We start from the raw sequence: 24,986 nt of genomic DNA, 5'->3' as shown, positions 1-24,986 counted from the left end.
ACTTACCAGCCTCATCCTCTATGAATGTTTAAGTCAAGTCTCTGCCCACCTGAATGACGCTCCTCGGTGTCCTTCCTCCCTGCTGCTGAGATCTCACACTGTTCAGTACAAGCTGCAGCGGTCAGGCAGGCCGGGTGGGCGCAGACTAAGAACACTTCGAATCATGAGCTATTTCATAATAGCAGGACTCGTAAAATGCTCATCTTAAGATCAAGAATATAGAGTCTTTATGGAAAGGATTTTCAAAATAAATACACCAGTCTTATCCGGTCTAAGATAGGTTTAACAATGTATACATTTTGCATTATGAAATCTGGTGACAGATCCTTTTTAGATCACGTATGTGTGGTCATACGATCGCCCGCTCCCGGCATCAGTGAATGCTGAGCGTGCACAGTGCATGCTGAAAGGATACAAAAGTCTGCAGTCACATAAAGTGACTGCAGACTAACATCAAGCCTGAACAGCCCTTTTAATATTGTAGCCTGGTGTTGGTGAATATGGATTCTTTTTTCTGTGATGTTTTATGAATTTTATTTCCTTTTTGGTGAGTAACTTATACATTCTCTTACACTGACTGAGCTCTTGTATCCTCAATAAGGTTCAGTTCTCTTGCTAAAAAAGAGCGATCCAGAGGGACGTCCGATAGACCAGATTCTGCAAAAAAATAAAAAACAATTATGTGTATATATATGCGCTACTTGGAAACAAATATTAGCATGTGACAGTTTATGTTAAATTTATCAACATTTTATAATTAATGAAAAAAAAAAAAAATACTTGATGCAGCTGTGATGCCAATATAAAAGTGCAGCACTTATGGCCTCCTCTCTGCAAGGAACGTAAATCACTAAGGGGTTAGCCCGGTGACAGAGGGGGAAATGATGGCTGTACCTGCAGATAGAACAGATGACGTGTGCTTATATTTATTGAATTCGAGATACTCTCTGATCATTTCATTAATCAGGAGATTTTCATGTGACAGCTCAGGTCTAGGTTCGCTCTGGTCATTCAGTGCAGCAAACACTTCGGCCCGCACCCGAGCTTTGAGCTGTCCTAGCACGCCTCTTTTATCCAACGTATCTGTCAAAACTAAAGAAGAAAATAAGATGTAAAATAAAACCAAGTATTAAATCTAAAATACCATTGTTATATTGGATGTGTGTAACAAAAATAGCACAAATTCATTTTAGTCTGTGCAGCAAATCCACAGACAAAGCACAGGTATGGAGAGAGGCCATTCATAACTATATTAAAGGTCTTCTCTGGGGAATCATCTATAAACATGATAAGTAATAACTTGTTGATCCGTGGGGGTCCGACCACTGAATCTGCACGGTTCAGTGAACACATGCAGATTCACCTACGTTCAATAGATGGCAGCGCTTTACCCACAGCGAACATGTGCTGCGTCCAAAGCGCTGCCACTTCCGGATCAAGTGCACAGACCCAAAAGGTTTTTTTAGTACTAGGATATTGATGACCTATACTTGTAAAAAGGTAATTAATATTAGAATAGTGGAGGTCCGGCACCAAGCACCCATCCAGCAGTGGTTACCAGCTCCAGCAGTGGTCGGATGTGGAGCGTAACAGTGAACACAACACGGTTTAGTGGCCGTCTTTTTAGGTAATAGCAGCTGATCTGAGTACCAGGAGGAATACAGCAGAGTATCGAGCGGTGGTGTTGATAATGATAACAGCAGCACAGAAGGTGTCAGATCTCTACTGATCGAATGATCACACATCCTATGAATGGGTCATTAATGCAATGATAGAATCAAATCCATTTAAAGGGAACCTGTCACCAGTTTTTTTGCTCAGAAATCCTGCAAATTGGATTCCTACAACATCGTTATATCCTCAAGAGGTGTCCCTACCTAGTTTTGAAATACGTAAGCTACTTACTGGTAGCAGTGTTTTTCAGGAGCCCAAGACAGCACCACGAGATAGGGGATCCGCACTTCAGGGACAGGAAACCTACAAACATAAAAAGTCCGGCACCTCTCTCCCGCATCAGTTGGTTTACAGAGCACGAGAGGATCTCCTTGGTTAGTAGCATATACACAATTTAATTTTAAACATAGTACAATTCACCCGGTGGAAAAACTTAGGCCTTAAATGGAAAAAGGGTGTTGACCAAGACGAGAAAAAGAAAAAAGGGTAGGGAATATAAGGGTGCTGTCATGGGCTCCTGAAAACCACCGCTACCGGTAAGTAGCTTACGTATTTATTCAGTCGCCATGACAGCACCACGAGAGACTTTCAGAGAAGTAAAAGAGACTAGGGAGGGACAACTGCTTCAAGCACCTTTCTCCCAAACGTGAGATCGGAGGAGCTACCCAGATCTAGTCTATAGTGTTTAAGAAAAGTAGATGGAGAAGACCATGTGGCCGCCTTACAAATGTCTTCAATCGACACCTCTGATCTCTCTGCCCAGGGAGTAGCCATGGCTCCAGTGGAGTGAGCTTTTATACTTTCCGGGATCTGCACGCCACCTGCTGATTAAGCTAAAGAAATTGCCTCCCTGATCCATCTAGCTAATGAGTTTTAGGACACTAAGCCCCTTTCTAACTCCCTGGAAGGATACAAATAGGGAATTTTTCTTTCTTCTAAGCGCTAGTAGCCGAAATATATCTAAGAAGACATCTTCTTACATCTAGAGAATGGAATTTTTGCTCTTTTTTTTTTTTTTTTAAATTTGTTTATTAATTCCAGAATAAACTGCACAATACACACGTTTGCATTTGTCATTATTAGTAACAGTATGAAATACAGATAGGGGTCATGCATTATTATATCTAAAAGTATTACAAAAGTGACAAACTGTGTATGTTAAATCACTGACGTCTTATAAATCACCTAGTATACAACATTTAACTACATTAACTTAACAATAGCAATAATGCGCCGGAATTTTTGCTCTTTATCATTAGTGGGGTTACAACAGGATGAAGGTAAAACAACTTCCTGTAATCTATGAAAATTTGACGCTACCTTTGGAAGGTAAAGAGGATCAGGCTTCAAAATAACCATCTTCTCTAAACTGCATGTATGGAGGTTGTCTAGATAGGGCTTGTAGATCGCTAACCCTTCCTGCGGATGTGAGCGTGACTAAAAGGGCCGTTTTTAAAAGATAGGATTTTAATTGGGACAGTATGAATAGGTGCAAATGGAGCTTCCATCAGAGCTGCCAGTACAAAATTTAGGTCCCATGTAACCAATTTCTACTTAATAACTGGCCTGGACCTAGTGACAGCCTTGAAAAACCTAGATATCCAGTGATTACAGGCTAACTTACTATTGTACAGCGCCTCCAGAGCCGACACTTGAACTCAAAGAGTGCTTGTGGCTAAACCCATTTCTAATCCCTTCTGTAAGAATTCAAAAACTTTATTAATACAGACTTTTTGGCCAATATGTGCCCCCGAGACCTCCAAGAATTTCCCCCAAATTCTGACATAAATGTTTGTCGTAGACACCTTTCTACTCTTTAGTAATGTATTTACTAGGTCTCGAGAAAAACCCTTCGCCTTTAGTAATGACCTCTCAAATTCCACGCCGCTAGATGTAAATTGGCGACTCGTGGATGGAGGATTGGGCCCTGGGAGAGAAGATCTGGTATTTCTGGGAGAATCCAAGGCTGGGAAACGGACATCTTCATCAGCCACGGAAACCATGACCTTCTGGGCCAGAATGGGGCTACCATGATTACCCGGGCCTTGTCCTCCCGTATCTTCCTCAGAACTATCGGAGTTAAGTTCAGAGGGGTAAAGGCATAAGCGAGATTGAAGTGCCACGAAATTAGGAGAGCGTCCGCTGCATATGGGTTTTCCCTGGGGTTTAAGGAGCAGAACCGATGTAGCTTTTTGTTTTCCTTGTTTTCACATAATTGAATCAGATCATCCTCAACCAGATTGTACAATGTCCAATCTCCCTGTCCGAGTTTGTTGCGGCTTACATAGTCGGCCACGACATTGAGCTTTCCCCTTATGTGAAGAGCCGTAAGGGATAGCAGATGATTTTCGGCCATCTGAAAAATACGATTCGCAACATCCATTAACGAACCTGACCGAGTACCTCCTTGATGGTTAATATAGGCTACGGTCACCTGGTTGTCTGAAAAAAAAAATCTGACATGTCTACCCTGTAGGGGTATAAGGAAACTATTTAAAGCGCGTTCTACCGCTAATAATTCTTTTAAGTTGGAAGATGAATTCTGCTCAGATTGAGACCAGTCCCTGGACCCAACTATTTTCCATGTGCGCTCCCCATCCCCTGGAACTAGCATCTGTAGTTACTATTCGGGACACATCATTTGTCCAGGGAACACCTCTACGTAAATTTGGTATATGTGTCCACCAATGTAAAGATTGTATAGATTCGGTGGATAGTGAAAAAATACTGTCAAGATGTCCCATCAAGTGACAGGTGTTACGTAATACGTCCCACTGTACTGCTCTGGTGTGATATTGAGCCCAGAGAACCGCCGGGATATATGATGTGAGTGATCCTAACAGTGACATTGCTCCTTATAGAGATTGATGGATTTTTAATCACTTTAGTTACTTGTTGTTAGATCCTATCCACTTTTCTATCTGGAAGACGACATTCCTGCCCGCTAGAATCTATGACAAGACCCAAAAACTCCTGCACTTTAGAGGGTTGTAAACAAGATTTTTTAAGATTGATGATCCAACCCAATTTCTGCAATACTGAAGTCACCTTCCCTAATTGGTCAGTGCAGTGTGACTCCGAATGTCCCACGATTAATAAGTCATCTAAGTAGGGAATTATTAAGATGTCCTGTTCGTGAAGGTGCGCCATGACTTCTACCATTATTTTAGTGAATACACGGGGTGCAACCGCGACACCAAAGGGAAGTGCTCGGTATTGGAAGTGCTCAATTGTACCATTAATTGAAACGGCCACTCTAAGGAATTGTTCGTGGTCTGCGTCTATCGTGACGGGATAATAGGCGTCTTTCAAATCTAAGACAACCATGAAGCAATTGTTAAACATAAGCTTTATTGCCGTCTTTACAGACTCCATCTTGAAGGAAGGAACAAGCAGAAATTTATTGAGGCCTTTAAGTTAATGATGGTGCGGAAGGACCCATCAGGTTTTTTAATCAGGAAGAGGGGGGAATAAAACCCCTTACCTCTCTGTATTGTGGGTACATTAATCAGCACTCCTTTTTGCTGAAGTTCCCAGACTTGATTCCAGTGCCAATTGTTCTGCAGAAGAAGAACGGACAGGTGTTAGACAAAATTTATCCTGAGGATTCCTTTGGAACTCGAACTTTAGACCAGTTGCAATAATACTGAGGACCTATGGGCTATTGGAAATCTTCAACCAGGCCAGGTAGAAGGCTGAAAGTCTTCCACCCACCTGGTCCAGCAGTCATTGAGGCTTTTTATAGTCCAGAGAGGAATTAAACATATACCCTCTACCTCTTCTCCTGTCTGGATCTTTCTCTATTTGACCTTTTGCTGTTGAACGATCCTCTATTGTATTCCCGTCTGTATGAGGTTCTTCCTAGGAAGGGAAATAGTTTTTCTTATTATCGCCAGCTCATCCAGTACTGGCCCAAACAAGTGCACCCCCTCACAGGGAATGCCACAATTTTGATATGGCCTGTAAATCTCCTGGCCAACACTTTATCCATAAAGCCCTGCGGGCTGCATTCGACAGGGCTGAAGATCTGGCTGCCAATTTCACCGAATCCGCCGAAGCGTCTGAAAGAAAAGCTGCTGCTTCTTGAATTATAGGAAGGGAGGCTAAGATCTCATTTCTAGGGACTTTGTTTTTAAGTTGATCTTCCAGGCGGCCAAGCCACACCATTAGCGACCGTGCTGTACAAGTAGCCTCAATTGCTGGTCTCAGAGATCCCGCTGCCGTTTCCCAAGTACCCTTAAGAAAAATGTCAGCATTTCTGTCTAACGGGTCTTTTAGATTGCCTAAATCCTCAAATGGTAGCGAGGTCTTTTTACATGCTTTGGCTACTGCTGCGTCTAACTTCGGGGCTTTATCCCATGAGGATGAATCTTCTTCCTCGAATGGATACCTCCTCTTAAACGCTGGTGGAAGTGATCATTTCCGGCTTCTTCCACTCCCTTGTGATTAAAGCGTTTATTTTATCAATCACCGGAAAAGATCTACGGGATTTTTTACCTAACCCCTTAAACATTATGTTCTGCATGGAGCACTCCGACTGGGGCTCCTCAATCCCCATTGTATTATTTACTGCTTTAACCAGCCAATTAATTCTATCTAGTGGTAAGCAGGAGTGACCCGACTCAGCGTCCATGGATGAAGAGGAAGATGGAGAGGAATCTGAGCTTAGCTTGCCCGAGTCTGAACTAAAGTCCGACATTGGGGATCTAATTTTTTTCCCCCTTTTTAAAATCTGTCTTTTGGGATTTAATAGAACCCCTGATTTCTCGTCTAACCATATCTCTCAAGGTAGATGTAAGGTCAGGGGCCTCTTCCTCTATTAAGCGTTGTATGCAAGGCCTGTACAACCTTTCCTCATAGCTATCCGGGAGTGGTTCCCCACACTCCCTGTGTTTGGCCTTGGTGGAACATTTTCTCCCCTAGTAAAGAGAGAGGGGACATAAAGAGGGCAGAGGATCACCAAGTGAACTTTCACATAGATTACTTGCCCAGATGCGTAGTTCACGGTACCGTAGTTAGTGGGGAGGTCCTTCCTGGCCGGTAATGTTTTACGGCTTGAGGACATGCTCGACTTCTGAATACTTTTGGCTCCACCAGCACGACTACTGCCACTAGATCACCGCTGGGAGATAGCATGGGTCTCTTCTATGGGCTGAGGCCGCTTCTCCAGCTGCGGTGCTTCTTGCTCTGGTGACTCCATTTGAAAAATGGGTCTGAGACACTCAGCAGCTGCCATATCCTTTCTTAAATATGCCCCCAACGGTACCGCCCCCGGATGGGGGTCAGCAGGATCTCCGCGTGACCTGCCCGGCACCAACGTGAGGACTGGCCTCCCCCTCCCGAGGCCGCGCCCCCAGCTGACAATAGGGTCCCCCCCAGGCTACGCCACACTCGCTTTCACCGTTAACCCAGAGGGATACGCCACCATCCGGCGCGGCTCCACCGCGCATGCCTGGTCGCGTCATCAGACTGCGCCGCTGGCCGCGTCATCAGGGTGCGCCGCTGGTCTCACCAGGGAGCGCCCCTTCCGGTCACGACTGCGGCGCGTCCATAGACACCCGGACATGCCGGCCGCGCGTCCGGACCAAAGCATTCACCACCGCAGGACGCGATCAGACCCAGAAAGGCCCGCCAGACACAGCCCCAGGAGCAGGTACCACATACTTACCGGGTACCTGCGGCGAAGGGTCATTAGGAAGCAAGCCGTTCTGAAGGCTGCTTCCCTCTGTTGACACCTGACACAAGGCAGTCCCCCTGCTGTGTGGTGCTTCCTGCGCCCTGGACAGTCCGATGTAGGGGCCCACCCGCTACCTGCATCGGACCACCAGGACTGGGTAGTCTTTTCTTCCACCTTCTTCACAAGGTCTGTCTGAAAAGGATCGCCTGTCAGGGACAGGAAACCAGCTGATGCAGGAGAGAGGTGCTGCCCTTTTTATGTCTGTAGATTTCCTGTCCCTGAAGGGCAGATCCCCTCTCTCGTGCTGCTGTCATGGCGACTGAATAAACAGTGTTTTATACATGTCCCACTCTGCATGTGAATTGTGTGGTCTGGCCAATCCAGATTAAGATTCGGTGCCTTCAATTGTCGCCTCTTCTATCTGTATGAAAGGGGATGATGTCTGTCATCCATACAGTGCCGGAGGTCTCGCTCCAGCGCAAGGCATCAGAGACCGACAGTAGCGTAGCTACCAGGGGCAGAGGGGGCGGTCACCCAGGGCCCCGTGCTCTGAGGGGGCCCACCCAGAGCTACGATACTGTAACTGCGCGCGCCGATACAATTACATTCTGCCGCAGACCAGGGAGAATCAATCTCCCTGCTTTGCCACCCGGCTACTATAGGCCCCTGAGCAGGTGGGAGGGCCCCAGTGCCAGCAGTGGGCCCCCTGCCCGTCATTGCAGGGTCAGCTGTATCAGCATTTAGCCGATACAGCTGATCGCATTGATGGGAGGAGCGCTATGCTCCTTCTGCCATCATCCCCCTGTCAGCGTCTGGCCTCACCGACGCCAATACTGACAGCAGGTGCAATTACGTCTCTAACAGCGCCCACTGTCAGGAGATGAGCGGGCGCTCAGAGCTGCGGAGGAATCAGGAAGAAGAGAGGTGAGTATTTATTTTTTATGGGTGCTGCCTTATACTACAGGGTCTGGCTATAGGGGTACTGCCTTATACTACAGGGTATGCCTATAGGGGTGCTGCCTTATACTACAGGGTCTGCCTATATGGGTGCTGCCTTATACTACAGGGTCTGCCTATATGGGTGCTGCCTTATACTACAGGGTCTGCCTACGGGGTGCTGCCTGTTATGACCTGGTGGTTAAGAGGCCACACTGATATGACCTGGTGGCTAAAACGCAACATGGAACGAGCTCTGAGAGGGTGGTATCTCTACTGACCGCAGTCCCTAATCCTAACAACACAACTAGAAATAGCCGTGGGATGTTCCTGACACTCCCTAGACACCTCGTCACAGCCTCAGATATAACTACCCCTAAAGAAGGAAATAGAAAGCTATCTTGCCTCACAGAAAGCCCCAAAAGGAAAGACAGCCCCCCACAAATATTGACTGTGAAAGGAGAGGGAAATGACGAACACAGAAATGAAATCAGAATTCAGCAAAGGGAGGCCAATACTAAACTAGATAGTCATAGAGCAATGGATACTGTGCGGTCAGTATTAAAAACTACAAAAATCCACGCAGAGTTTACAAAAATGAACTCCACACCGACTCACGGTGTGGAGGGGCAAATCTGCTTTCCCAGAGCTTCCAGCTAGCCTGAATAATACATAGTGACAAGCTCGATAAAAATAGACAAATATGCAGAGCAATGGAGTCCAAACAAATGGACAAACAAACACAAGCAAAAACTTATCTTTTGCAGACAAGGACTGGCCATATGAGAAATCCAAGGATAGAATCAAATCCAACCAAGAACATAGACAGCAGGCATGAACTAAAGAATAACAACCCCAGGCAAGGCGATTAGTGAAGGCAGCTGCTACAGCTACCTAACAGAGCAGCAGTTCCACTCGAAACCACCAGAGGGAGCCCAAGGGCAGAACCCACAAAAATACCATTAGCAACCACAGGAGGGAGCTCCAGAACGGAATTCACAACAGTACCCCCCCCTTGAGGAGAGGTCACCGAACCCTCACCAGAGCTCCCAGGCCGAGCCAAATGGAAAGCACGAACCAAATCGGGAGCATGAACATCGGAGGCAACAACCCAAGAATTATCCTGCTGGCCATAACCCTTCCACTTGACCAGATACTGAAGCTTCCGCCTCGAAAAACGAGAATCCAAAATCTTCTCTACCACATATTCCAATTCCCCCTCAACCAACACCGGAGCAGGAGGATCAACGGAGGGAACTATAGGTACCACATATCTCCGCAACAAGGATCTATGGAACACATTATGAATGGAAAAGGAAGCTGGAAGGGCCAAACGAAAAGACACTGGATTGATAGTTTCAGAAATCTTATAAGGCCCAATAAAGCGAGGCTTGAACTTAGGGGAAGAAACCTTCATAGGAACATGACGAGAAGACAACCAAACCAAATCCCCAACACGAAGCCGGGGACCAACACACCGACGACGGTTAGCAAAACGCTGAGCCTTCTCCTGAGACAACGTCAAATTGTCCACCACATGAGTCCAAATTTGCTGCAACCTGTCCACCACGGAATCCACCCCAGGACAGTCAGAAGGCTCAAGCTGCCCTGAAGAAAAACGAGGATGAAAACCAAAGTTACAAAAAAAAAGGCGAAACCAAGGTAGCCGAACTAGCCCGATTATTAAGGGCAAACTCGGCCAACGGCAAAAAGGTCACCCAATCATCCTGATCAGCAGACACGAAGCATCTCAAATAGGTTTCCAAGGTCTGATTGGTTCGCTCCGTTTGGCCATTTGTCTGAGGATGGAATGCAGAAGAAAAAGACAAATCAATGCCCATTCTAGCACAAAAGGACCGCCAAAACCTAGAAACGAACTGGGAACCTCTGTCAGACTCAATATTCTCCGGAATACCATGCTAACGAACCACATGCTGAAAAAATAATGGAACCAAATCAGAAGAGGAAGGCAACTTAGGCAACGGCACCAAATGGACCATATTAGAAAACCGGTCACAAACCACCCAGATGACAGACATCTTCTGAGAAACAGGAAGATCAGAAATAAAATTCATGGAAATATGCGTCCAGGGCCTCTCAGGAATAGGCAAAGGCAAAAGCAACCCGCTGGCACGGGAGCAGCAAGGCTTAGCCCGAACACAGGTCCCACAGGACTGCACAAACGAACGCACATCCCGCGACAAGAAAGGCCACCAAAAGGACCTAGCCACCAAATCTCTGGTACCGAAAATCCCAGGGTGACCAGCCAACACCGAACAATGAACCTCAGAAATTACCCTACTAGTCCATCTATCAGGAACAAACAATTTCCCCACAGGACAGCGGTCAGGTTTATCAGCCTGAAACTCCTGAAGTACCCGCCGCAAATCAGGGGAGATGGCAGAAAGAATCACCCCCTCCTTGAGGATCCCAGCCGGCTCAAGAACTCCCGGAGAATCAGGCAAAAAACTCCTAGAAAGGGCATCAGCCTTCACATTCTTATATCCCGGAATATACGAGACCACAAAATCAAAACGTGAGAAAAACAGAGACCACCGAGCCTGTCTAGGATTCAACCGCTTAGCAGACTCGAGGTAAATCAGATTCTTGTGATCAGTCAAGACCACCACGCGATGCTTGGCTCCCTCAAGCCAATGTCGCCACTCCTCAAATGCCCACTTCATTGCCAACAACTCCAGATTGCCGACATCATAATTACGCTCAGAAGGCGAAAACTTTCTGGAGAAGAAAGCACATGGTTTTATCAAAGAGCCATCAGAATTTCTCTGAGACAAAACGGCCCCTGCTCCAATCTCCGATGCATCAACCTCAACCTGAAAAGGGAGAGAAACATCTGGCTGACGCAACACAGGGGCAGAAGCAAAATGACGTTTAAGCTCCTGAAAGGCCTCAACAGCCGCAGAGGACCAATTCACCACATCAGCGCCCTTCCTCGTCAAATCGGTCAGAGGCTTCACCACATTAGAAAAATTAGCAATAAAGCGGCGATAAAAATTGGCAAAGCCCAAAAATTTCTGAAGGCTCTTTACCGATGTAGGTTGAGTCCAATCATGAATGGCCTGGACTTTAACAGGGTCCATTTCAATAGCCGAGGGAGGTTCCTGACACTCCCTAGACACCTCGTCACAGCCTCAGATATAACTACCCCTAAAGAAGGAAATAGAAAGCTATCTTGCCTCACAGAAAGCCACAAAAGGAAAGACAGCCCCCCACAAATATTGACTGTGAAAGGAGAGGGAAATGACGAACACAGAAATGAAATCAGAATTCAGCAAAGGGAGGCCAATACTAAACTAGATAGTCATAGAGCAATGGATACTGTGCGGTCAGTATTAAAAACTACAAAAATCCACGCAGAGTTTACAAAAATGAACTCCACACCGACTCACGGTGTGGAGGGGCAAATCTGCTTTCCCAAAGCTTCCAGCTAGCCTGAATAATACATAGTGACAAGCTGGACAAAAATAGACAAATATGCAGAGCAATGGAGTCCAAACAAATGGACAAACAAACACAAGCAAAAACTTATCTTTTGCAGACAAGGACTGGCCATATGAGAAATCCAAGGATAGAATCAAATCCAACCAAGAACATAGACAGCAGGCATGAACTAAAGCCCAGAGCAGGTTTAAATAACAACCCCAGGCAAGGCGATTAGTGAAGGCAGCTGCTACAGCTACCTAACAGAGCAGCAGTTCCACTCGAAACCACCAGAGGGAGCCCAAGGGCAGAACCCACAAAAATACCATTAGCAACCACAGGAGGGAGCTCCAGAACGGAATTCACAACAGCTGCCTTATACTACAGGGTCTGCCTTATACTACAGGGTCTGCCTACGGGGGGCTTACTTATACTACAAGATCTGCCTATATGGGTGCTGCCTTATACTACAGGGTCTGCCTACGGGGTGCTGCCTTATACTACAGGGTCTGCCTATGGGGTGCTGCCTTATACTACAGTCTCTGCCAAAATTGGTGCTGCCTTGTGCTACAGAGTCTGCCTATGGGTGCTGCCTTGTGCTATAGAGTCTGCCTATGGGGGTGCATTATACAATATAGAGTAGGCCTATGGGGAGTGCATTATACTATATGGAGGCTTACGGGGAGTGCATTATACTATATGGAGGCTTACGGGGAGTGTATTATACAACATTTAGGACGATCTGGTGCTTTATACTATATGGAGGCTATCTACGGGGGCATCATACAGTGTGGAGATTAATGTGAAGGGGCCATCATATAGTGTTGGAGCCATCAAACACCACATAGATGACAGAGACGTCATCTACTTCCATCCAGACAGAAGAGACGGTGATTGAAGAGACCGGATCATAATCTGCATTCTCCCATCGGACATGCACTGCAGGACATGTATAAAACACTTTTTCAGAGCTACAGTCATGGTCAAAAGTATTGACACCCCTGCAATTCTGTCAGATAATACTCAGGTTCTTCCTGAAAATGATTGCAAACACAAATTCTTTGGTATTATCTTCATTTGTCTTAAATGAAAAAACACAAAAGAGAATGAAGAAAAAGCAAAACATTGATCATTTCACACTAAACTCCAAAAATGGGCCAGACAAACGTATTGGCACCCTCAGCCTGATACTTGGTTGCACAACCTTTAGCCAAAATAACTGCGACCAACCGCTTCCGGTAACCATCAATGAGTTTCTTACAATGCTCTGCTGGAATTTTAGACCATTCTTCTTTGGCAAACTGCTCCAGGTCCCTGATATTTGAAGGGTGCCTTCTCCAAACTGCCATTTTTAGATCTCTCCACAGGTGTTCTATGGGATTCAGGTCTGGACTCATTGCTGGCCACCTTAGAAGTCTCCAGTGCTTTCTCTCAAACCATTTTCTAGTGCTTTTTGAAGTGTGTTTTGGGTCATTGTCCTGCTGGAAGACCCATGACCTCTGAGGGAGACCCAGCTTTCTCACACTGGCCCCTACATTATGCTGCAAAAATTGTTGGTAGTCTTCAGACTTCATAATGCCATGCACACGGTCAAGCAGTCCAGTGCCAGAGGCAGCAAAGCAACCCCAAAACATCAGGGAACCTCCACCATGTTTGACTGTAGGGATCGTGTTCTTTCCTTTGAATTTCTCCTGTAAACTCTATGTTGATGCCTTGCCCAAAAAGCTCTACATTTGTCTCATCTGACCAGAGAACATTCTTCCAAAACGTTTTAGGCTTTTTCAGGTAAGTTTTGGCAAACTCTAGCCTGGCTTCTTTATGTCTCGGGGTAAGAAGTGGGGTCTTCCTGGGTCTCCTACCATACAGTCCCTTTTCATTCAGACGCCGACGGATAGTACGGGTTTACACTGTTGTACCCTCGGACTGCAGGGCAGTTGGAACTTGTTTGGATGTTAGTCGAGGTTCTTTAGCCAACATCCGCACAATCTTGCGTTGAAATCTCTTGTCAATTTTTCTTTTCCGTCCACATCTAGGGAGGTTACCCACAGTGCCATGGGATTTAAACTTCTTGATGACACTGCGCACGGTAGACACAGGAACATTCCGGTCTTTGGAGATGGACTTGTAGCCTTGAGATTGCTCATGCTTCCTCACAATTTGGTTTCTCAAGTCCTCAGACAGTTCTTTGGTCTTCTTTCTTTTCTCCATGCTCAATGTGGTACACACAAGGACACAGGACAGAGGTTGAGTCAACTTTAATCCATGTCAACTGGCTGCAAGTGTGATTTAGTTATTGCCAACACCTGTTAGGTGCCACAGGTAAGTTACAGGTGCTGTTAATTACACAAATTAGAGAAGCATCACATGATTTTTTGAACAGTGCCAATAATTTTGTCCACCCCCTTGCTTATGTTTGGTGTGGAATTATATCCAATTTGGCTTTAGGACAATTCTTTTTGTGTTTTTTCATTTAAGACAAATTAAATGAAGATAATACCAAATAATTTGTGTTTAACCCCTTTACCCCCAAGGGTGGTTTGCACGTTAATGACCGGGCCAATTTTTACAATTCTGACCACTGTCCCTTTATGAGGTTATAACTCTGGAACGCTTCAATGGATCCTGGTGATTCTGACATTGTTTTCTCATGACATATTGTACTTCATGACAATGGTAAAAATTATTTGATAGTACCTGCGTTTATTTGTGAAAAAAACGGAAATTTGGCGAAAATTATGAAAATTTCGCAATTTTCCAACTTTGAATTTTTATGCAATTAAATCACAGAGATATGTCACACAAAATACTTAAGTAACATTTCCCACATGTCTACTTTACATCAGCACAATTTTGGAACCAAAATTTTTTTTTGTTAGGGAGTTATAAGGGTTAAAAGTTGACCAGCAATTTCTCATTTCTACAACACCATTTTATTTTAGGGACCACATCTCATTTGAAGTCATTTTGAGGGGTCTATATGATAGAAAATACCCAAGTGTGACACCATTCTAAAAACTACACCCCTCAAGGTGCTCAAAACCATATTCAAGAAGTTTATTAACCCTTCTGGTGCTTCACAGGAATTTTTTGAATGTTTAAATAAAAATGAACATTTAACTTTTTTTCACAAAAAATATAATTCAGCTCCAATTTGTTTTATTTTACCAAGGGTAACAGGAGAAAATGGACCCCAAACATTGTTGTACAATTTGTCCTGAGTATGCCAATACCCCACATGTGGGGGTAAACCACTGTTTGGGCGCATGGCAGAGCTCGGAAGCGAAGGAGTGCCATTTGACTTTTCAATGCAAAATTGACTGGAATTGAGATGGGACGCCATGTTTCGTTTGGAGAGCCCCTGATGTGGCTAAACATTGAAACCCCCCACAAGTGACACCATTTTGGAAAGTAGACCCCCTAAGGAGCTTATCTAGAGGTGTGGTGAGCACTTTGACCCAACAAGTGCTTCACAGAAGTTTATAATGTAGAACCGTAAAAATAAAAAATCATATTTTTTCACAAAAATTATCTTTTCGCCCCCAATTTTTTATTTTCCCAAGGGTAAGAGAAGAAATTGGACCCCAAAAGTTGTTGTACAATTTGTCCTGAGTACGCTGATAGCCCATATGTGGGGGTAAACCACTGTTTGGGCGGATGGGAGAGCTCGGAAGGGAAGGAGCGCCGTTTGACTTTTCAATGCAAAATTGACAGGAATTGAGATGGGACGTCATGTTGCGTTTGAAGAGCCACTGATGTGCCTAAACATTGAAACCCCCCACAAGTGACACCATTTTGGAAAGTAGACCCCCTAAGGAACTTATCTAGAGGTGTGGTGAGCACTTTGACCCACCAAGTGCTTCACAGAAGTTTATAATGCAGAGCCGTAAAAATAAAACAAAATTTTTTTCCCACAAAAATTATTTTTTTAGCCCCCAGTTTTGTATTTTCCTGAGGGTAACAGGAGAAATTGGACCCCAAAATTTGTTGCCCAATTTGTCCTGAGTGCGATGATACACCATATGTGGGGGGAACCACTGTTTGGGCACATGGGAGGGCTCAGAAGGGAAGGAGTGCCATTTGAATGCAGACTTAGATGGAATGGTCTGCAGGTGTCACATTGCATTTGCAGAGCCCCTAATGTACCTAAACAGTAGAAACCTCCCACAAGCGACACCATTTTGGAAACTAGACCCCCTAAGCAACTCATCTAGATGTGTTGTGATAGCTTTGAACCCCCAAGTGTTTCACTACAGTTTGTAACGCAGAGCCGTGAAAATTAAAAAAAAAAAAATCTTTCCCCCCAAAATTATTTTTTAGCCCCCAGTTTTGTATTTTCCCGAGGGTAAGAGGAGAAATTCGACCCCAAAAGTTGTTGTCCAATTTGTCCTGAGTACGCTGATACCCCGTATGTTGGGGGAAACCACCGTTTGAGCGCATGGCAGAGCTCGGAAGGGAAGGAGCGCCATTTGGAATGCAGACTTAGATGGAATGGTCTGCAGACGTCACATTGCGTTTGCAGAACCCCTAATGTACCTAAACAGTAGAAACCCCCCACAAGTGACCCCATATTGGAAACTAGACCCCCCCAGGGAACTAATCTAGATGTGTTGTGAGAACTTTGAACCCCCAAGTGTTTCACTACAGTTTATAACGCAGAGCCGTGAAAATAAAAAATCTTTTTTTTCCCCACAAAAAATATGTTTTAGCCCCGAGTTTTGTATTTTCCCAAGGGTAGCAGGAGAAATTGGACCCCAAAAGTTGTTGTCCTATTTGTCCTGAGTACGCTGATACCCCATATGTTGGGGTAAACCCCTGTTTGGGCACACGGGAGAGCTCGGAAGGGAAGAAGCACTGTTTTACTTTTTCAACGCAGAATTGGCTGGAATTGAGATCGGACGCCATGTCGCGTTTGGAGAGCCCCTGATGTGCCTAAACAGTGGAAACCCCCCAATTATAACCGAAACCCTAATCCAAACACATCCCTAACCCTAATCCCAACAGTAACCCTAACCACACCTCTAACCCTGACACACCCCTAACCCTAATCCCAACCCTATTCCCAACCGTAAATGTAATCTAAACCCTAACTGTAACTTTAGCCCCAACCCAAACTGTAGCCCTAGCCCTAACCCTAGCCCTAACCCTAGCCCTAACCCTAGCCCTAACTCTAACCCTAGCCCTAATGGGAAAATGGAAATAAATACATTTTTTTAATTTTTCCCTAACTAAGGGGGTGATGAAGGGGGGTTTGATTTACTTTTATAGCGGGTTTTTTAGCGGATTTTTATGATTGGCAGCCGTCACACACTGAAAGACGCTTTTTATTGCAAAAAATATTTTTTGCGTTACCACATTTTGAGAGCTATAATTTTTCTATATTTTGGTCCACAGAGTCATGTGAGGTCTTGTTTTTTGCGGGACGAGTTGATGTTTTTATTGGTAACATTTTCGGGCACGTGACATTTTTTGATCGCTTTTTATTCCGATTTTTGTGAGGCAGAATTACCAAAAACCAGCTATTCATGAATTTCTTTTGGGGGAGGCGTTTATACCGTTCCGCGTTTGGTAAAATTGATGAAGCAGTTTTATTCTTCGGGTCAGTACGATTACAGCGACACCTCATTTATATCATTTTTTTATGTTTTGGCGCTTTTATACGATAAAAACTATTTTATAGAAAAAATAATTATTTTTGCATCGCTTTATTCTCAGGACTATAACTTTTTTATTTTTTTGCTGATGATGCTGTATGGCGGCTAGTTTTTTGCGGGACAATATGACGCTTTCAGCGGTACCATGGTTAGTTATATCTGTCTTTTTGATCGCGTGTTATTCCACTTTTTGTTCGGCGGTATGATAATAAAGCGTTGTTTTTTGCCTCTTTTTTTTTTTTTCTTACGGTGTTTACTGAAGGGGTTAACTAGTGGGCCAGTTTTATAGGTCGGGCCGTTACGGACGCGGCGATACTAAATATGTGTACTTTTATTGTTTTTTTTTTTTTATTTAGATAAAGAAATGTATTTATGGGAATAATATATATTTTTTTTTTTTCATTATTTTGGAATATATTTTTTTTTACACATTTGAAATTTTTTTTTTTTACTTTTTTACTTTGTCCCAGGGGGGGGACATCACAGATCAGTGATCTGACAGTTTGCACAGCACTCTGTCAGATCACTGATCTGACATGCAGCGCTGCAGCCTTCACAGTGCCTGCTCTGAGCAGGCTCTGTGAAGCCACCTCCCTCCCTGCAGGACCCGGATCCGCGGCCATCTTGGATCCGGGGCTGGAGGGAGCAGGGAGGGAGGTGAGACCCTCGCAGCAACGCGATCACATCGCGTTGCTGCGGGGGGCTCAGGGAAGCCCGCAGGGAGCCCCCTCCCTGCGCGGTGCTTCCCTGTACCGCCGGCACATCGCGATCATCTTTGATCGCGGTGTGCCGGGGGTTAATGTGCCGGGGGCGGTCCGTGACCGCTCCTGGCACATAGTGCCGGATGTCAGCTGCGATAAACAGCTGACACCCGGCCGCGATCGGCGGCGCTCCCCCCGTGAGCGCTGCCGATCGCATATGACGTACTATTGCGTCCTTGGGAAGTAAAGCCCACCCCACATGGACGCAATAGTACGTCTAATGGCAGAAAGGGGTTAAATCATTTTCAGGAAGAAAATTAGTATTATATGACAGAATTGCAGGGGTGTCAATACTTTTGGCCATGACTGTATGCATTGGCACCTCTGAGGATATAAAGGGTTGTAGAAACCCCATCTACATGTTTTTAAATGACATGGTTTATAATCCAAAACTTGTCACAGTTAACCTTTAAAGGGAAGGTGCCATCAAAAAATTTTTTTTTCAGAAATTGTAAAAATGTAAAGAATTAATATTTTTTAAGAAAATGTAATCATTATCATTTGTTTATAATTTAGTAAAATATGAAAAATAATTTGAAAAGTTTTGGAATTTCCACTTTTAAACACTAGGGGGAGCAGCTGCTGAAATTTCAGAAAAACCTAGTGTACAACTAGCTCACATTACTGCACTGCAGTAATTATGGGCGGAGTCTGCTGACCTGTGTGATGTCTCCTCTCCTCCTCTTATGGGTGTTTGCTAAGGGATTAGAGAGGATGATATTCAGGAACCCAGTGAGCAGCCATTTTGTTGGTGACTGCAGAGTATGGCTACCGTCACACTATCAGTATTTGGTCAGTATTTTACCTCAGTATTTGTAAGCAAAAACCAGGAGTGGAACAATTAGAGGAAAAGTATAATAGAAACATATGCACCACTTCTGTATTTATCACCCACTCCTGGTTTTGGCTACAAATACTGAGGTAAAATACAAACCAAATAATGATAGTGTGAAGGCAGCCTTATACTGACAAGTAGACAGTCACCAAGGATGGCAGGCAGCAAGGATTCTGGGAGATATGTGGTGGAGGGAGCAGGGTGACAGCAGCACAGAGTATTTCAGGAGAGCAGTGTGCTGGTCTATGGGGGCCCCCTGTTTGGTGCGCGGAGCAGCCAGGGATTGTACATAGGGCGCTGTCTTTTATACACATGGATGGACCGTCTGCTCCACAGAAATCCAGGAAACATTTCTGCGGATTGATGGCCTGGTCTGATCCAGACTTTGCATACAGACCCCATTCCCCTCCTCAGATCCTGTCTTCTCCATCCTGTCCTGGCAATATGTGAAAGCGAGGTGACAGGCGAAGTACGGGGTGACGCTGGGAAGGAAATGTAGCCATATAGTAACGATAAAAATGAGACCCCTCTCTTCAGCCGCCTCACCAGCCTTCCCCTGACTGCACCTAACTGGAGGTCACGCTGTCCCCTCTATTACCCCAGACCCGCGTGCAGGTGCTCAGCCAGAACCACCATAGAATGGGTCCGCTTTCTGAAGATAATACTGCCATAGTGTTCTCACATAATACCGCCATATAGATCACACACAATACTATCAAATAGATCACACAATACTGTCATACAGTTCTCACATAATACCACCATATAGATCACACATAATACCGCCAGTGTTCTCACATACCGCCATATAGATCACACATAATACCGCCAGTGTTCTCACATACCGCCATATAGATCACACATAATACCGCCAGTGTTCTCACATACCACCATATGCTTCTCACATAATACCGCCATATAGATCACCCATAATGCTGCCACATAGATCTCACATGTATTGTAAATAAAGACTCGGCCAGAATAAAGTCCTTTATTAATCTTTTTTATACCATACCGAACGCATAATCCTCGACTCCCTCATCTCCCACAACAAAAATAATAAACCACAATGGGGAAAGACACGCAGGGGGGAGAGGAGTGCATAGGAGAGGATTAGATACTGACTGCTGCGCCGTGTATCTAATCCTATCTTGTGTGATACTGTACACAGGACAGGATTAGCTACACAGGACTAGATTAGCTACACAGGACAGAGGTAGCAGTGGTAGATGGTATATAGAGGCTGGTAGCAGTGGTAGGTGGTATATAGGGGCTGGTAGCAGTGGTAGGTGGTATATAGGGGCTGGTAGCAGTGGTAGGTGGTATATAGGGGCTGGTAGCAGTGGTATATAGGAGCAGGTAGCAGTGGTATATAAGGGCTGGTAGCAGTGGTATATAGGAGCAGGTAGCAGTGGTATATAGGAGCAGGTAGCAGTGGTATATAGGGGCAGGTAGCAGTGGTATATAGGAGCAGGTAGCAGTGGTATATAGGGGCAGGTAGCAGTGGTATATAGGAGCAGGTAGCAGTGGTATATAGGGGCAAGTAGCATTGGTATATAGGGACAGGTAGCAGTGGTATATAGGAGCAGGTAGCAGTGGTATATAGGAGCAGGTAGCAGTGGTATATAAGGGCTGGTAGCAGTGGTATATAGGGGCAGGTAGCAGTGGTATATAGGGGCTGGTAGCATTGGTATATAGGGACAGGTAGCAGTGGTATATAGGAGCAGGTAGCAGTGGTATATAGGAGCAGGTAGCAGTGGTATATAGGGGCAGGTAGCAGTGGTATATAGGGGCAGGCAGCAGTGGTATATAGGAGCAAGTAGCAGTGGTATATAGGGGCAGGTAGCAGTGGTATATAGGGGCAGGTAGCAGTGGTATATAGGAGCAGGTAGCAGTGGTATATAGGGGCAGGTAGCAGTGGTATATAGAGGCAGGCAGCAGTGGTATATAGGAGCAGGTAGCAGTGGTATATAGGGGCAGGTAGCAGTGGTATATAGGGGCAGGCAGCAGTGGTATATAGGAGCAGGTAGCAGTGGTATTTAGGGGCTGGTAGCAGTGGTATATAGGGGCTGGTAGCAGTGGTATATAGGAGCAGGTAGCAGTGGTATATAGGGGCAGGTAGCAGTGGTATATAGGGGCAGGTAGCAGTGGTATATAGGGGCAGGTAGCAGTGGTATATAGGGGCAGGTAGCAGTGGTATATAGGGGCAGGTAGCAGTGGTATATAGGAGCAGGTAGCAGTGGTATATGGGGCAGGCAGCAGTGGTATATAGGGACAGGTAGCAGTGATATATAGGGGCAGGTAGCAGTGATATATAGGAGCAGGTAGCAGTGGTATATAGGGGCAGGTAGCAGTGGTATATAGGGGCTGGTAGCAGTGGTATATAGGGGCAGGTAGCAGTGGTATATAGGAGCAGGTAGCAGTGGTATATAGGGGCAGGTAGCAGTGGTATATAAGGGCTGGTAGCAGTGGTATATAGGGACAGGTAGCAGTGGTATATAGGGGCAGGCAGCAGTGGTATATAGGGGCTGGTAGCAGTGCTATATAGGGGCAGGTAGCAGTGGTATATAGGGACAGGTAGCAGTGGTATATAAGGGCTGGTAGCAGTGGTATATAGGGGCTGGTAGCAGTGGTAGATGCATAAGAAAATAAAAACTCTGTACTTACCTTCAGTCCTCTCCCAGGAAGTGCTGAGTCATGTTCAGGGCAGAGCAGTGTGACATCTCCCTGCTCTGCTCTGAACAGGTCGGCAGTGAGCAGCGATTGCAGCCTGTGCTGTAATACTAAGTACAGGCTGCAATCACAGCTCCTGGCTGCAGATACTCACCCCGACCCTCGCTCCCAGCAGCAGCTTCTCCCTGGCAGCTCCTGCTATGATCGCACACACTGAGCTGTGTGTGCGATGACAGAGGAAAAAACCAAAATGGCCGCGATCTCCTCTCACAGCTGTGACGTAGCAGCCCAGTGGGCGTGGCCAAGTCACAGCTGAGAGGCAGGAGGAGCGGTCAGAGCCCGACTGTTGGCTCCTATGCCCATGGCTGCCGTAAGTGAGGTGTGCAAGTGTCGTGTCCAGACACTTACACCCACACTAATGAAAATGGCGGCCTCCAGTGGCAAAAGTAAAAATGAATAAATAAAAAAGTATTAAAGTAGTACATTTACTTTTGTATTAAAAATAATTGATTATATAATCAATAATTATTAATACAAAAACTAAAATCACGGCACCCTCCCTTTAAAAAGGGCAATAGATTGAGATAACAGATCTGCTTTAATAGGTAATTACTAATATTACAAGTTATCACCTATCCAGGGAATCTCTGTGGGTCTCCCCACTGATTCCAAGAACAAAGCTCTGAAATGCCCCCTCCGAGCAGAGTCCAAGCAGGTGCACCCCCACTACAGCCCTCCTCTATGGGAGAGCGGCAAATATCTGACCACTGTACTCTGCCACAGCATTCCTGGCCTCTACTCCATTATGATGGGGATTTTCAGAGTCCTGTTCTTAGGATCAGACCCCAGTGGCCCGCGGGATCAGTCCCCCCTAGAGGCCCACGGGATCAGTCCCCCCCCCCCAGAGGCCCGCAGGATCAGAGACTCCCAGAGGCCAACGGGATCAGAGACCCCCAGGATCAGAGACCCCCAGAGGCCAACGGGATCAGAGACCGCCAGAGGCCAACGGGATCAGAGACCGCAAGAGGCCAACGGGATCAGAGACCCCCAGAGGCCAGCGGGATCAGAGACCGCCAGAGGCCAGCGGGATCAGAGACCCCCAGAGGCCAGCGGGATCAGAGACCCCCAGAGGCCAGCGGGATCAGAGACCCCCAGAGGCCAGCGGGATCAGAGACCCCCAGAGGCCAGCGGGATCAGAGACCGCCAGAGGCTAGCGGGATCAGTGACCCCTGGGATCAGAGACCCCCAGAGGCCAGCGGGATCAGAGACCCCCAGAGGCCAGCGGGATCAGAGACCCCCAGAGGCCAGCGGGATCAGAGACCCCCAGAGGCCAGCGGGATCAGAGACCCCATGAGGCCCGCGGGATCAGAGACCCCCAGAGGCCAGCGGGATCAGAGACCCCCAGAGGCCAACGGGATCAGAGACCCCCAGAGGCCAGCGGGATCAGAGACCCCCAGAGGCCAGCGGAATCAGAGACCCCCAGAGGCCAGCGGGATCAGAGACCGCCAGAGGCCAGCGGGATCAGTGACCCCCGGGATCAGAGACCCCCAGAGGCCAACGGGATCAGAGACCCCCAGAGACCAGCGGGATCAGAGACCCCCAGAGGCCAGCGGGATCAGAGACCCCCAGAGGCCAGCGGGATCAGAGACCCCCAGAGGCCAGCGGGATCAGAGACCTCCAGAGGCCAGCGGGATCAGTGACCCCAGGGATCAGAGACCCCCAGAGGCCAGCGGGATCAGAGACCGCCAGAGGCCAGCGGGATCAGTGACCCCCGGGATCAGAGACCCCCAGAGGCCAGCGGGATCAGAGACCCCCAGAGGCCAGCGGGATCAGAGACCCCCAGAGGCCAGCGGGATCAGAGACCCCCCAGAGGCCAGCGGGATCAGAGACCCCCAGAGGCCAGCGGGATCAGAGACCTCCAGAGGCCCGCGGGATCAGAGACCCCATGAGGCCCGCGGGATCAGAGACCCCATGAGGCCCGCGGGATCAGAGACCCCCAGAGGCCAACGGGATCAGAGACCCCCAGAGGCCAACGGGATCAGAGACCCCATGAGGCCAACGGGATCAGAGACCCCCCAGAGGCCAACGGGATCAGAGACCCCCAGAGGCCAGCGGGATCAGAGACCCCATGAGGCCCGCGGGATCAGAGACCCCATGAGGCCCGTGGGATCAGAGACCCCATGAGGCCCGTGGGATCAGACCCCCAGAGGTCTGTAGGGGGCCATAAAGGATTATTCTCAATATTCCCAAATACAAAGGGTAACGGAGCCCAACACCACCGCTCACACAATCTGGGGGTCTCAGTACACAGAATACCTAGGAAACCTGACAGTTGTAGGCATAGCTGTAGCCATGGTAACCAGAGCAGGCAGCTCTATAGTGGGAAGTTACACCGGGCTCAGACAGCCGATGTCGGTGGCTGTATTCACGTCCGCACATAATACATTGGCTTCGGTAACAGGAGACAGACCCGCCACACTCACCGGCTCTGAGCTCTGACACAGTCGCCATGACGCCTCCTGTAGCCACAGTACCCGCCTCACACTGCGCATGCGCCGTACTGTCCTCGCTCTCCCTCATGTCATTACGTACATTACGTATCTAACACTAGCGTGATAACACGTAGAGACAGCGCGGCGCCATATTTGTAGAGACCAACTGACTGACACCTGAAGCATGTGCAGAGAACTGGCCTAATGTTACACATTGTGCGCCATGTAACTCTACAGTGGGAGAAACCTCAGGATCATGTGAAAAAACTGTAACCTGAAAGAAGAGGAGGCACAGAACACAACAGCCTGGAGGCGGAGAGCAGGCCCATTCTATGACCACGTCCTGTCATGGACAGTGTCCTCACAAACAGTGCCAGCCAGAGTACCCCCACAACAGTGCCAGCCAGAGTAACCCCACAACACTGCCAGCCAGAGTAACCCCACAACACTGCCAGCCAGAGTAACCCCACAACAGTGCCAGCCAGAGTAACCCCACAACAGTGCCAGCCAGAGTAACCCCACAACACTGCCAGCCAGAGTAACCCCACAACAGTGCCAGCCAGAGTAACCCCACAACAGTGCCAGCCAGAGTAACCCCACAACAGTGCCAGCCAGAGTAACCCCACAACACAACAGTGCCAGCCGGAGTACCACCACAACAGTGCCAGCCAGAGTAACCCCACAACAGTGCCAGCCAGAGTAACCCCACAACAGTGCCAGCCAGAGTAACCCCACAACACTGCCAGCCAGAGTAACCCCACAACAGTGCCAGCCAGAGTAACCCCACAACAGTGCCGGCCAGAGTAACCCCACAACAGTGCCAGCCAGAGTAACCCCACAACAGTG

General features: G+C 47.0%; 1 protein-coding gene across 2 annotated transcripts in view; it reads right to left on the bottom strand.

The window, feature by feature from the left end:
• Window positions 1-24,204, bottom strand: part of CEP20 (centrosomal protein 20) — a 34,924-nt gene extending 10,720 nt beyond the window's left edge. The window contains exons 1-3 of one of the 2 annotated variants that reach the window (XM_069734093.1): window positions 24,132-24,204; window positions 895-1,092; window positions 573-657 (exon numbers count right to left, since the gene is read on the bottom strand). In XM_069734093.1, the coding sequence (XP_069590194.1) occupies window positions 573-657; window positions 895-1,092; window positions 24,132-24,159 (311 nt within the window). In that variant the 5' untranslated portion in view covers window positions 24,160-24,204. Of the gene's footprint in view, window positions 1-568; window positions 658-894; window positions 1,093-24,131 lie in introns of those variants that run through there. The other variant, XM_069734094.1, reaches the window with a different exon arrangement.
• Between the last annotated feature and the right edge of the window lie 782 nt (window positions 24,205-24,986).

This window comes from Ranitomeya imitator, chromosome 7, assembly GCF_032444005.1.
Source record: "Ranitomeya imitator isolate aRanImi1 chromosome 7, aRanImi1.pri, whole genome shotgun sequence".
Lineage (NCBI taxonomy): Eukaryota > Metazoa > Chordata > Amphibia > Anura > Dendrobatidae > Ranitomeya > Ranitomeya imitator.
Note: the sequence above shows the minus strand (reverse complement) of the source record. Positions and strands in the feature narration are given on the sequence as shown.